The sequence below is a fragment of the Culex quinquefasciatus genome, chromosome 2 (genome assembly GCF_015732765.1).
Source record: "Culex quinquefasciatus strain JHB chromosome 2, VPISU_Cqui_1.0_pri_paternal, whole genome shotgun sequence".
NCBI classification, from domain to species: Eukaryota; Metazoa; Arthropoda; class Insecta; order Diptera; family Culicidae; genus Culex; species Culex quinquefasciatus.
The window spans coordinates 181,577,849-181,590,476 of NC_051862.1; the positions used below are offsets into that span (position 1 = coordinate 181,577,849).

Below are 12,628 nucleotides of genomic sequence, written 5' to 3' on the forward strand. Positions count from 1 at the left end.
TTTGCGTCCCCCATATGCGGTGCTAAACGGAGGAATGACTGTAAAATCCGTTAAAAATTGTTTTTCTCAGAGTCATTTTACCAGCTTTTATTTTCACGTCGGAAACTATTGGTTGGATTTTGAAATGTTAAAAAATCAAAATTTTATGTATGTTTACCCCCCTCAGTAAAACTAACTACTCAATTTTTAAATTTAGTCAATCAATTGAGAGTGCTCATGAAGGTCTTTTTTGGCGTAATTTAAAAAAAAATATCCTTCATTTATTTTACGTAAACTGCTGTTAGGACATAATAAATGCAAAGATAAAATTGAAGTGAATTAAAAAAAATAACGGTTTGATTTTAGTTTTTATTAAAAACTAAGAGCTTTTCATACAAAAATTAACATGAACCTGCTGAGTAAATGATAAAATTGTAAATTAATGAAAATCATAAAATTTCAAATTCATATCAGTTATTATATCTCTAAGATGTTTTTAAATTGGTGAATTTATCTTTTTTTTAGAAACATCAAACTACACAATACTTTTTCGAAATTGTTTGGATTAAATACTGTAGTTTTTTCATGCCTCATATTTTTCTTGTGTTTTCCTGAACAGCACAAACATTTATTTAGAATGTGAATAAGTAAAATTTAAATAAAAAATTTCAATCCTTTTAATATTATTCAAAAAAATTAAAACGATACAAAGAAAGCGTGAAGATGAAGGATATTATTATTTAAGGAAAGTACTTCGTTTTTAAACTTTTTAAAACCTCACCTTTCATAAAATATCTGTCGATTGACTTTTTTTTATCTTATTTCATCAAAGTAAATTGAGGTACATTAAAGTCAAACGGATGTTATATATTAACAAAATTTCAATCTTCACGGAAATTAATTGTGTTGTGTGGTTGTGTTTGAGTAATGCCATCTTTGTGATGCTAAAAAGATTTGGAAATTTCATATTTCGACCTTATTTGCAAGAAAATCGTATGATGCACTGAAAAACTATTCCAAATCCTAAAAAAAATGTTTTTCGAAAATCGATCTTCAATTTGTTCCGGTTCTGCGTATCAAAACAAAATCAATAGAAGACACATCGAAGCCAACACAAATATTTGATCTTTTTCTGTCATGCTTCTAGACTTAATTAAAACAACATGATTTTTAAAATTATTTTTTTCATTATATGTTAAACATGCTAAAGATACAGTGCCTCTATCATTTCTTGAGGAATCTCATGCAAAAAACAACAATTCAGCTCATAAATAAATTTAAGAATTATTATAACTAAAGAAAGACTTCATCCAAAACATTTTTTAGATCTAGAGCAGAACCAATGATCTTAGAATGCAAACAACGTTAAATTGAACCATGTTTCTCGTGAAACCCGTGTCATCATCACCGTTAGACAAGCCTCCTGAATGTACCAAAAATGTGCTTAAAAACATAGTGAATAAACCACGAAAGTTTTCCAAAGGAAACCCCTGAAGCAGGGAAACCGCCCAAAAACCACAACGAAATCAAACCCCCCTCGCAAAATGTCCTCGCTCAAATTCATCGACTACATGAACATCAGCTCGCTGAGCGCGATAAGCTTCGTGAACGCAAGCCTGGCTTTTCTGAACAGCACCAACGGAACCAACGGCAGCACTGCCTCCTACCCCAGCGCTGTCAACCTTACCACCGCCAACGGGAGCATGTTGCTGGAAATGGCCTCCCCACCTTCGGCCGCGTCCGCCCTTCCGGCCCTGTTCAGCCTGAACGGAACGGCGCTGGACTTTGGACTCGGGGGAGTGGGGGCTGGGCCGGGAGGAAGCTACCCCGCCCCCAACTACAGCTTCCCCTTTCACAACTTTGTGCAGAAAGAGTTTATCTTCGATCGGACCGATGTGAGAGTGATTTTCATTACGCTGTACTCGCTGGTGTTTTGCTGCTGCTTTTTTGGTAAGTTAATTTTTTATTTTTATTAAATTTAGTGGATTGTGGTGTGAACTGGAGAAAAGTATTGTGATCAATCTTCTTGCATAATAGAGTGATAAAAAGTTGTCAGTATTTAATTGCACTATAGAGCAAAAAGTTTGAGTAAATATTTATTTATTATTGCAGGTCTCATAATTTGTGCAAGCAAACTAACCGTGCTGATGATCAGCGCACTGCAGATAATTTATGGTGCTTGTGACATTTGTGGTATTCCATCGCGAGCAGATGGAAGTTAGGGGTGGATGTTTTGTGATTATTATCATCATGACTGCTCGAATGCGAACAATTTGTTATTAAATTGTTTGCGAGGATTGCAGCAAGATTCATGCAATTGCAATCCCTCGCTGTTGCTTTGATATATTGTTTGCAATTTTTTTTGCAATATTATCCTGTGGATGTTCTGCGAAACTGTTAATAATATCTGCAACGAGGGCGGTTGATGAAGATGCTATACACATTTTGAAAGTCAGGATTCGTAACGAATAAGGATCTTGATTTATACTGGAGTTGTGCTTTTTTGCTTTGTTTTATTTGCATTTTCTGTTGTTCGGGACCAATAAGAAAAAAAAAATCCAAATATATATTACTTATTGAGAACTCTTGCCCACAAGTTATCCACTGATAAAAAATTGTATTTTGTTCCAAAATATATTTTTTAACAATAAAACTTCCCATTAAAAAAAAAAATCTGACACAGTACAGATTCATTTTTTTAAGGGTATCTGAAACCTCAAATGAGCAATTTTCTACGAAATCGGCCGTTTACGACTATTTTGATTTTTTATATGTTTTGATTCGGCTCAAGCTTTGTGGGGGCCTACCCTATGATTAAATAAAATATTTTGTGCCATTGATTCATCCATACAAAACACTCCATACACTCCATACGATTTTGGCAGCTGTTCATACAAACTTTAGGGATGTTCTAATCGGTTTGGTGTTTTTGGCAAAGTTGTAGGTATTAATGACTATTCAGAAAAAAATCCGATTTTTGAATTAACTTTTTCCCATAGAATTTTTTTTCCAAAAGTCACATGTTTTAATTTTTGTTTTTGTTTTTTTATGACAGAGAACAAAATATTGCTTCTTTCGAGTCAAAGATATGTATAGACAACAATTTTGTCGCTGAGTTATAATTTTTTGATAAAACATGTTTTTTTGGAAGAAGTAGAATTTTTAGTCACGTTTTTTTGACTTCACTTTTAAACGTAAAATCAAATTTTCAATCGAAAATTAATTTACAGATTTTTTGAAAAAGTGCACAATTTTCAATATACAAGCACTCAAAAATAAATTAAAAATTTCATTTTTTTCTGGAATTATATCTCGCTTACTTTTTCAAAAGGTCCTATGTACATAGGAAACCCATGGAACACAGGTTGTTTTGAAAAAGCATTCAAATTATGGATTAATGAAGATTAGAAAAGTACATTAAATTTCCCTTAAAATTACAACTTTTTTAGTGTTTTTTCGATGAAAAATATGTTTTTTCGGAATTATAAGTACGCCATTAAATCGGGCGTCTAATTATACATATGACTTTTGTACATGTAGGACCTCCTACATTTGAAATCACTGAATAGCGAAAGCTACAATATTTCATGAATAAATGAAAGTTGCTAGTATTTAAAATTGAGGTGAAAAGTCATCGTTTGTGATTGGACACTCAATAATATTTTAACTGAATGAATGTACATGGAAAAGAAATTTGAATAAATATAAATTAAAAAAAAAAAAAAATATACATATGACACCAAATTTCTATCTCATCACCGTTTCAGGCTGCAAATTATTGAGAAACACCTCTTTTTTCGCATGTTCCAAAAATGGAAGGGATCGTACCACCCCTCTGTCACGAGATATCAAAAAACGGACCTCGGATTCGTGATCAGGGACAAAAGTTACCCCTTAGGACAAAGTTTCACGCAAATCGAAGAGGGGTCAGGGCAACTTTTCCCGATTTCGTTTGAGTTGGTTGAGATGAATAATTGAACATTTTTATAATAAATAAAAGTAAATATTAAATTCTTCCATTTACCTACGTTTAAAAAATTAATCAGGAAATCTTAAATCTAGTTGCATTAACTACAGTTGTCTCCCAAACATAAAATTAAAACTCCTAGTTTCCGTTGTGTCTTCTTACTGCTGACTATAACCCGCTTGAGACAAACCGGCGAGTTGGGTTTCATTTACTTCTGGGGACATGTTCTTTGCTACAGAGCTAAAGAAAATTTACGACCCGTTACGATTCCCAAAATGGAACTGCTGGAGGAATTCCTAAGCCACAATGGCAAGTGGCAAAAATATTTCCAGAGCATTGCCCAAAATGTTTGTTCCCTGCGTGGCTGAGAGCTACCTGATAGCACTGCGCTGTGCGCAGACCATTCGTTACGCAAGAAGCAATAAATTATTTAACTCTATCCGGAGTATGCAAATAAACATTGTCGGTTGCGCTCAATAAAGGTAACCCTTGAACAACGGTACAACATTATAACAGCTATGTATCTCTTTTCACTTTTGTTGGGCAGTGTTTTCACTTCGGCTGAGGGATATTCCACTCCGGAAGAGACCATTTGCATGCTTTTATACACCTGAGGTACTAGATGGCAAAATACACACACATGACAACACCCAAACTTCAGGTCAGATAGTGTGAAATAGTGGTTCACCAAAAGGAAATACATTTTCTGGAGCCGACAAAAAATTCAAGCGTGAAAATGGTCCAAATATTTGCCAATGTTTTATGGTTTTTGTGCTATACAAAGAATTTAAACTAAAATTTGCTTCATTGCATTTGTGATGATGATTTTAACAATTAAATTTGTTTTTCCAAGAAAAGGAATGATCTCAGCTTCTCACTTAATTGCCTTTGGCAGCTGCAAATCATGTACCTCTGTTCGTGATACAGTAACATTTCCAACAGTTTCCTTTTCTATGAACATCAAGAAAATCGAACCAAAATTACAACCAAGAAACCAAAAACCAGTTCACACCACAAACCACCAAAGTAGGGAAAACACTTAAATTTAATGACCATTCCTGACGTTGGCTGCCAGTTTCCGGTTCCACGACTTCATTGTTCCCGAAAATTCATCAACCCATTTTCTTTTCGCTCTCAACTTCCTTTTCCAGGCAACCTGCTGGTGATACTGGTGGTAACGATGTCCCGCCGGTTGCGCTCCATCACCAACTTCTTCCTGGCGAACCTGGCCGTGGCCGACCTGTGCGTGGGGGTGTTCTGTGTGATGCAGAACCTGACGATCTATCTGATCGAAAGGTAAGGGAGTTTTGGGAAATTGGAAATCAGACGAATACGCATATATTTTTCATGAGTTTTTTTTTTCTCTAACGGATTCAGTGGTTGAAAAATCAGTGAACTATCTGTCTAAATCCAGATTTTTGAGCGAAAATGGCATTACGAATGGTGCACGTCCGAAACGTCAAAATCACGCAGTGGTACCAACATTAGAAAAAAAAGTGTGACTGTCATGCCATTACACATTTTTTTACCACTGCGTGATTTTGACATTTCGGGCGTGCATCATTCGTAACACCATTTTTTATCAAAAATCTGGATAGGGTTAGAATTCTTTTAGTACAATCAACAAACAACAACAACATCTGTTTAAATGAGCAAAATTTGACCATAATCGATTTTGAGACAACCAATTTCTGTTTGACATCCATAAATTTGCAATACCTTTAGAAAAGTCGATTATTCCTTGTTTTGCAATTTTTGATTTGATTAAATATTACGGTAGTTCACAAAAACGGTATTTTTGAATTCACACCTCTGAGTTTCACAGAAGTTGGTTTGTTGGCATCAGATTTGCTTTCTATTTCCAGATTTTTTTTTTTTGAAGCCTTTTTTTATATTTATAAAATCAAAAATGTGGTTTTGAAATTTTAGAAAGTTTAAAATTTTATGAAATTTTTAAAAATATAATTTGTTATTTTTTTAAATAAAAAAAATGAAAATTATTGCGCAATTCTCACTAACATGGACTTCGCAATAAATAATTGCTGTGGATGGCACTATTGCGACTTGTCAAACTGCCTTGGGATATTTGAAATAAAAAAAATGATCAAAGCGAGCCAATGTTGCTCGCTTGTTTTTCAGCTGTAAAGCGCATTTTTTAAATGCGGATGATCAGTTTGGTGGAAACTGCGACTGGAAATGTAAATAAACAACTACTGGTTGTCTAGTTTATTGAATTCATGTTGTTAAAAGGGCAGTCCAAATCCAAGGATCTATATCACGAAATTTTTATATATATTTTTTATATGGTTGAAATTTTTTAAATCTCTAATAAATCTGGTTATCATTAATTTTAGAATTTTTCGTTTCCCTCGGCTCTGGGCAAGGCAAGGTTAAAGGAGGGGAAAAAATGCATTGTATGCAATTTCAAAAAATGTAAGATATGACGAAAAAATGACAAAAAATAACTTTTCGCAGGTAGTTACACAAAAAAATCAAAAATCTAAGGATGAAATTTTTTTGAAAAATATTTGTACAAGCCTAATATTACTTTTATTTTAATATTTAAAAAATTAAAACACATATCAAAATCTTTGCAAAAAAATTAAAAAATAAAATTTAAATTTAAATCAAAAGCAAAAAAATAAACAATTCAATCATTTTTTTAAGAAAATGGGGCAAATCGGAATATACGGGGCGAATTGGGTCAACAGTTTTAACAATATTACAGCTAAATATTTTGCTTTTCGGAAGTAGTTTCGGTTAGACCAGATTCAAAGCAACAAAATTTGTTTATTTATTCCCAAATTTTAAGCTTTTAAGTGCCTATTAAGACTGTAGTCCTGATTCGCCCCAGTTGACAGTACCTATTTTCCGAAATGTCCAAATCTGACCTGAGCAATTCTCTACCGAAACAGGATATGGATTTTATTTGAATTTTATTATTTGATTAAACTTTATTGGGGCCTTCCCTATTACCAGAGAATTGTGTCATTTGTTCACCTATACAAGTCTCCATACAAATTTGGCGGCTGTCCATACAAAAATGGTACGGAAATATTGGAAAAATTTTAACTTTTGGATGAATTTTCTGATCAACTTTTTTTTTTGCTTTCACAAATACAGTCATCACACATATTCGGAACACCCACAAATTTGGAACACTTTTGTGGTAATTTGCCAATAGGATGAAAAATGCAACTGTTCTGCCGTCCCTTTTATTTTTAGGATCTTTATTTTGTCATTCTCTTGCTATTTCACTAGTAAAATTAGTACTTTTTGAACAAAAAACCTCATTTCAAAAATATTTTATCCAGAGCAGCAAAACACTGCCTCCAAATTACCTGTTCCACAATTGTGGGATGTTATTGTGCCTCCCACAATTGTGGAACAACTGAATTTAATGGATATTTTCACAAAAAAGTTATCAGACCATGTTTAAAACATCACTAAGCTTGAGTTTTAATGGTTTCAGAGTGTGAAGTCATTTTTTTTGTAAAAAATATGTACTCCTGGAGAGAAAAAAAGTTTGTTTACATCTTGAGCATGAGCATGAGCATGGTTGACTGCCAATGAGCTGCTCCTCCGTTATTGACAGATCAGCTGCCACATAATTGACCGCGCGTCACCACCCAACAAATTGAACTGATTTTCTTCTGCTTGTGGGCAAGCCAACCAGGATGAAACACGAAATAAAATTCTCTTCTTTTCACACACAATGCCACATAATTGACCGCGCGTCACCACCCAACAAATTGAACTCAGAAAAAAAAGTTTGTTTACATCTTAAGAAAAAAGTGTTCCGAATTTGTGGATTTCAAGGGTCAATGTTTTTTTCAAAAACTTAATATAAGACGTAAAAATGTACAGCCTGTCTATACATCAATTGAAAGATCGCAAGAAATGCGTTCACACGAAGGAAAAAGCAAATCATTATGTTCAATTATCGATTTTCTATGATTTGTTGAACATTGGCAGATCTGTAAACTGTTCCGAATATGAGGGATGACTGTACTTAATTTCCCAAAACACGTATTTTTTTCATTTTCATTTTTTTAACGGTGCCCATCAACCAGAGCCTTTGCACCCAAATTTTTGTAACAAACATTTTGGTATCTTCAAAACTACGGGAACTATCGATATAATGTTTTATTCGTCCCCTAAACTATCGTCTACAAAATAATTTACAATAAAGTTTGAATCTTTCAAAATTCAGATTTTTACAGGATTGAGTACGTAAGTTTCATAATTTTGGAATAAGAAGACAACAACTTCCATGGTTGCTTTGCACCCTTAATATGTTATAAAACCCGCAAACTTTTGATCCATTCAGAATTATGGTCAAAAATTCCGCCAAGTTATAAATTTTAGAAAAAATAGTGCTTTTTGTAAAAAAAATTCAATATTTATTTTATACATTTTTTTTATTTACCTGATTGTAGTTAGGCTGGTACAAACTTTATTTCAAGCTTTATTTAATGTTTTTGTCTTCCCCCATCTTCAAATAGACCTGAAAAATTAGGGGATAAAAACAAAGAAGTTGAAATCAATTTAAGCTGCATTCGCCTGCGTTTTGAATCATATTTAGCATGTTTGGGTTGATTAAAAAATCTTGAGCTTTTTTTTATATTTATTATCGCAAAAATTATAATTAACTAATTTTTTTTTGTCTAATTTAAAATATTTTGGAAACTAGCGATGGCAAAACAGCAATACTTATATATATTTTTTATTTTTTTTAATTTACCATACAGATTTTTAAGAAATATTCACTGAAGGTTTGATTTCATCGAAATATTTGTAGTTTTTTGATTTTTAAAAGTGGTGACCATGAGTGACCATTTCTGAAAATATTCATAAATGAAATTGACTTAGAGACATTGAAGATTGAACCTGTGATTGCTGAGAAAAGAAACAGGAAAATTGATGTTTTCTAAGTCTCACCCAAACAATCCTCAATTTTCGAATGTTGATAACGTCATGATTCTAAATCCGGACACATAGTAGCATATCATTTTTGTTATAGCTGGCAAAAAATCATGTAATTAGTCGGAAATGTTTAAATATCATCAGGATGTTCAACTAGTAAATTTTAAAAGAATACCTGCAAAATATATATTTTCTAACCATTTTTCATCAAAATTTCAAAATTATAATTAATTATTGTGCTTTGAATCCCGGACTCTGATGAAAGCTGATTCGAAATCCGGTCACTTTTGATTCGAATTCCGGACACTCAATTTTGCTTATGAATCCCACAAATTTGGACTGAAATTTAAGTGAATCGCATTCTTTAGGTCTCAAATAAGCTATTAACATCAAAACAATCGCTAATTTGTATAAACAATTGCTAGAATTTAAGGAAATTTGAATAATACATTTCTGCTATTGGCCTCTGTGCTTCGAACGCCTATGCAATATTTCAGCGAAATGTTTCACAGTTTTAGTAAACTCATGTTTTTATTTAATTTAATTGTGTTGGCATTGTTAAAATACGAAACATTATTGAAATTTTCCGATCTCTCAAAAAACAATATTTTATTTTTTTTCAATCAATTCTAACATTTCAAAAGAGCAAAACATTCAATATTATGCCCTTTTGAAATGTTAGCATTAACAAAAAAAATAATAAAATATTGTTTTCGCATCTGCTTTCTCTTCCTCTGTGATAGGCTGATTCTCCTTCCTCACAAGCTTATTCAGAAACATCTGCAATTGGTTGTAGTTTGAATCATTGATTCGTTTGATTAAAATCAATGTTCTCAAAATTATTTGCATAAATTATGTTTGCACACGACTTCTCGAACAACTACCGCCATGCCAAATTAAAATTTACAACTAGATTAGTGATAGTTGAGTGAATGATTTCCGACCATGGAATCACAAATCAGGACACGCGGTTTAGAGTTGAAAATTTAAGTGCAAACATATTTTTAATCTGAATTTCGTTACGATTTTTCGCAAAAATTTCAACTCCATTAGTAACCTCAGTGTTAATGGTAACAACAATTCACTCCGCATCGTAATCAGTCTTGTTCAATACGTTCCAATTAGGTAACACGTAAGGTTCAACACCACCTAAGAAAGGTGCACACCCCCATGACTCAGCAAATACTTTTCATTTGGAAGAAAATTGCCCCCCTCCGGCAAGCTATTTACTGTAAGGCAACACTCACACACAAATTTCCCTCTAATTGAGCAGAATAATGCTCATCAAGAGGGAATTGGATATATGTTTTTCTTCTTTCGATTTTTTTTCCGTGTGGGTGAAAAATCCACCACACGCAAGCAATAAAGTTGTTCCTGGAAAGAAAAATCGCATTTTTCAGAGGCAAATAAAAAAGTTCAACACTGATTAATTGAATAAATTTGCCAATTTGAAGGTGCTCGTCGCAGACGCTAACGCCGCCTCTGGGGTTGTTAAGGCTGAATCAGACATTTTAACCTGCCAGTGGGAGTGATACACGCTTATTGGAAATTAAGGAAGGGGGGTGGGGGCTTCCTCCAGCCTCAATTTAATATTTTTCAATTCTGTTTCGATAAATTGTTCTCGAAAAGTTGAACGCGAAAAATTTCCGCCCAGACAGCACCATTTGAGGGAAAAGTAATTTAAAAGTTAATTTAACCGCGTGCCAAGAACACACCTCCAACACTCCCCCAAAAGAAGAAACCGATTTAATCTACACCCGATAAACCACCATAAGTCAACGTGTTAAGCGCTGTCAAAGTGCGCCGGCAAAATGTCGAAAAGTTCACGGTTGTACGGAGTGAAATGTGTGGAATTTTCCGCGAATCAATTAGAAATCGGGCTGTGTAGGTGGGGAAGTTGTGAATTCTTTGAGGATTTTTTTAAAACATTTTACGTGATTGAATTATTTTTATTGAGATTTCAATTTTGTTCAAGTCAATTTTTGGTTATTGAACTTAAAATCTTAATTGTATCGAAACTATTTTTAGTTTATGTGTGTGTATGTGTATGCAACCAACCAAACGGGACCACGCGGTCGCTTCTTACAAATTGAGTTGTTTCCATGTATTTTTAGATCTACATTCTATACATGCAAATAACTCGCATAGGCATTTGGAAGGTGTTAGCTCTGCCGAGCTTCGGTGACCCATTTCTACGCTGGCTAGCCGAGCGCGAGGTACTTCAGCTTTATCGACAAGCCCCGCCCTGAAGAACGTTTGGACCAATAGGATTCAAACGTTATTTAGAACTTCCGAACCCTTGTCAAATGGACAAGGACCCAGCGCGTATATAGTTGATAGTAACAGTATTCCTAATTCCAGTTATAGCTCACTAAGTCGCAAAGGCATAGTGGTTAGCATTTTTGCTTACCAATCCAAAGGACGGGGGTTGAACCCCGACTCGAGCGACTTTGATTTTTCGTTCATGTTCAGAATTTCAAGATTTATATTTCCTATACTTTCTCGTTGGGAGCAGATGGGAATCAAACCCAGGATCATTCGCTTACAAAGCGAACACCGTAACCAGTCAGCCACGGCCGCTCCTATCGAAACTATTTTTAGTTTAAAGCCAAAATAACCAAGGCTGATTTGACATGCGGGAAAGTGAAATAAACCTGCTAATTAAAATTGATATCACCTTTGAAGACTTGGATTAATCATCGACGTATAATTATATTTACAAAAATAAGACATCACAGGCTGTATTTAAAATGTTTTGTCACACCATTGTTAATAAATGAAAAGTCTCCTCACTTCTTATTTTACGATTTGTTCTCCTTCAACGAAGTATGTCATAAGACAAACCGGCTCTGAGACTTTTCTGTGGCTGGTGAAATTTCTTTTGAGGTCTTGGATGAAAAATTGATGATTTATTTTGAACATTTTCCATCAAACCATTTCGAGTTGCAATTTCCACCGCTCGAATCCCGCATTTCGGTCCCGTAAAACCCGAATATCAGTATTCAAGAATTAATTGCAAACATTCCCTCCTACCTTCTCTCTTTTCCTTCCCAGCTGGGTGTTTGGAGACTTCCTGTGCAAAATGTACCAATTTGTGCACTCGCTCAGCTACACGGCGTCCATCTTCATCCTGGTGGTGATCTGCACGGAGCGGTACTTTGCCATCATCCATCCGATCACCTGCAAGCAGATACTGACCTCGAGGCGGTTGCGGGTAAGTTGTAGTTTTAAAAAATTGAACTTCACCACTTTGGTGGATTCCTAATTAAAGTTTTGCTTCTTGGCGGTACACAATTACTCGTAATTTGTGGGAAATTTCGGTGGGAAAGAAGCAAAAATTATGCAACTCCAAAAACTCATTACAACTACTTGGCATGCAAAATGAACCCTTGAGCATACAACAGCGTGGTGCACCGACAAATCGGTCGGTAGGGTGACCCAAATAAGTTATCTTGTTATCCAAAATCCTGTTCAATTATTTAACATTTCAAATACAGTTTTAAAATTACCTATTTAACTGCTTTTATAACCATCTAAAACAAAACAACATCTCTTAAAGCAACATTAGCTGAAAATAAGCCAAAATGGAGATTCAGAACAATTTTGAATCATAAATGTCATTGGAAAGCCAAACTCTGAAAAAAGCCCTTGTTTGATAATTGCTTACATGCTTTCCAATCCAATCCAATCCAATCCAATCCAATCCAATCCAATCCAATCCAATCCAATCCAATCCAATCCAATAAAATCCAATCC

At 34.2% G+C, this 12,628-nt stretch overlaps 1 protein-coding gene across 8 annotated transcripts in view; it reads left to right on the top strand.

The window, feature by feature from the left end:
- The window catches only part of LOC6033267 (trissin receptor), a 116,988-nt gene that overhangs the window by 68,097 nt on the left and 36,263 nt on the right, over positions 1–12,628 (top strand). For 6 of the 8 annotated variants that reach the window (XM_038255894.1, XM_038255888.1, XM_038255887.1 and 3 more), the window contains 3 exons: positions 1,306–1,929; positions 5,098–5,242; positions 11,927–12,086. In XM_038255894.1, the coding sequence (XP_038111822.1) occupies positions 1,524–1,929; positions 5,098–5,242; positions 11,927–12,086 (711 nt within the window). In that variant the 5' untranslated portion in view covers positions 1,306–1,523. The remainder of the gene's footprint in view (positions 1–1,305; positions 1,930–5,097; positions 5,243–11,926; positions 12,087–12,628) is intronic. The other 2 variants (XM_038255891.1, XM_038255890.1) reach the window with 1 other exon arrangement.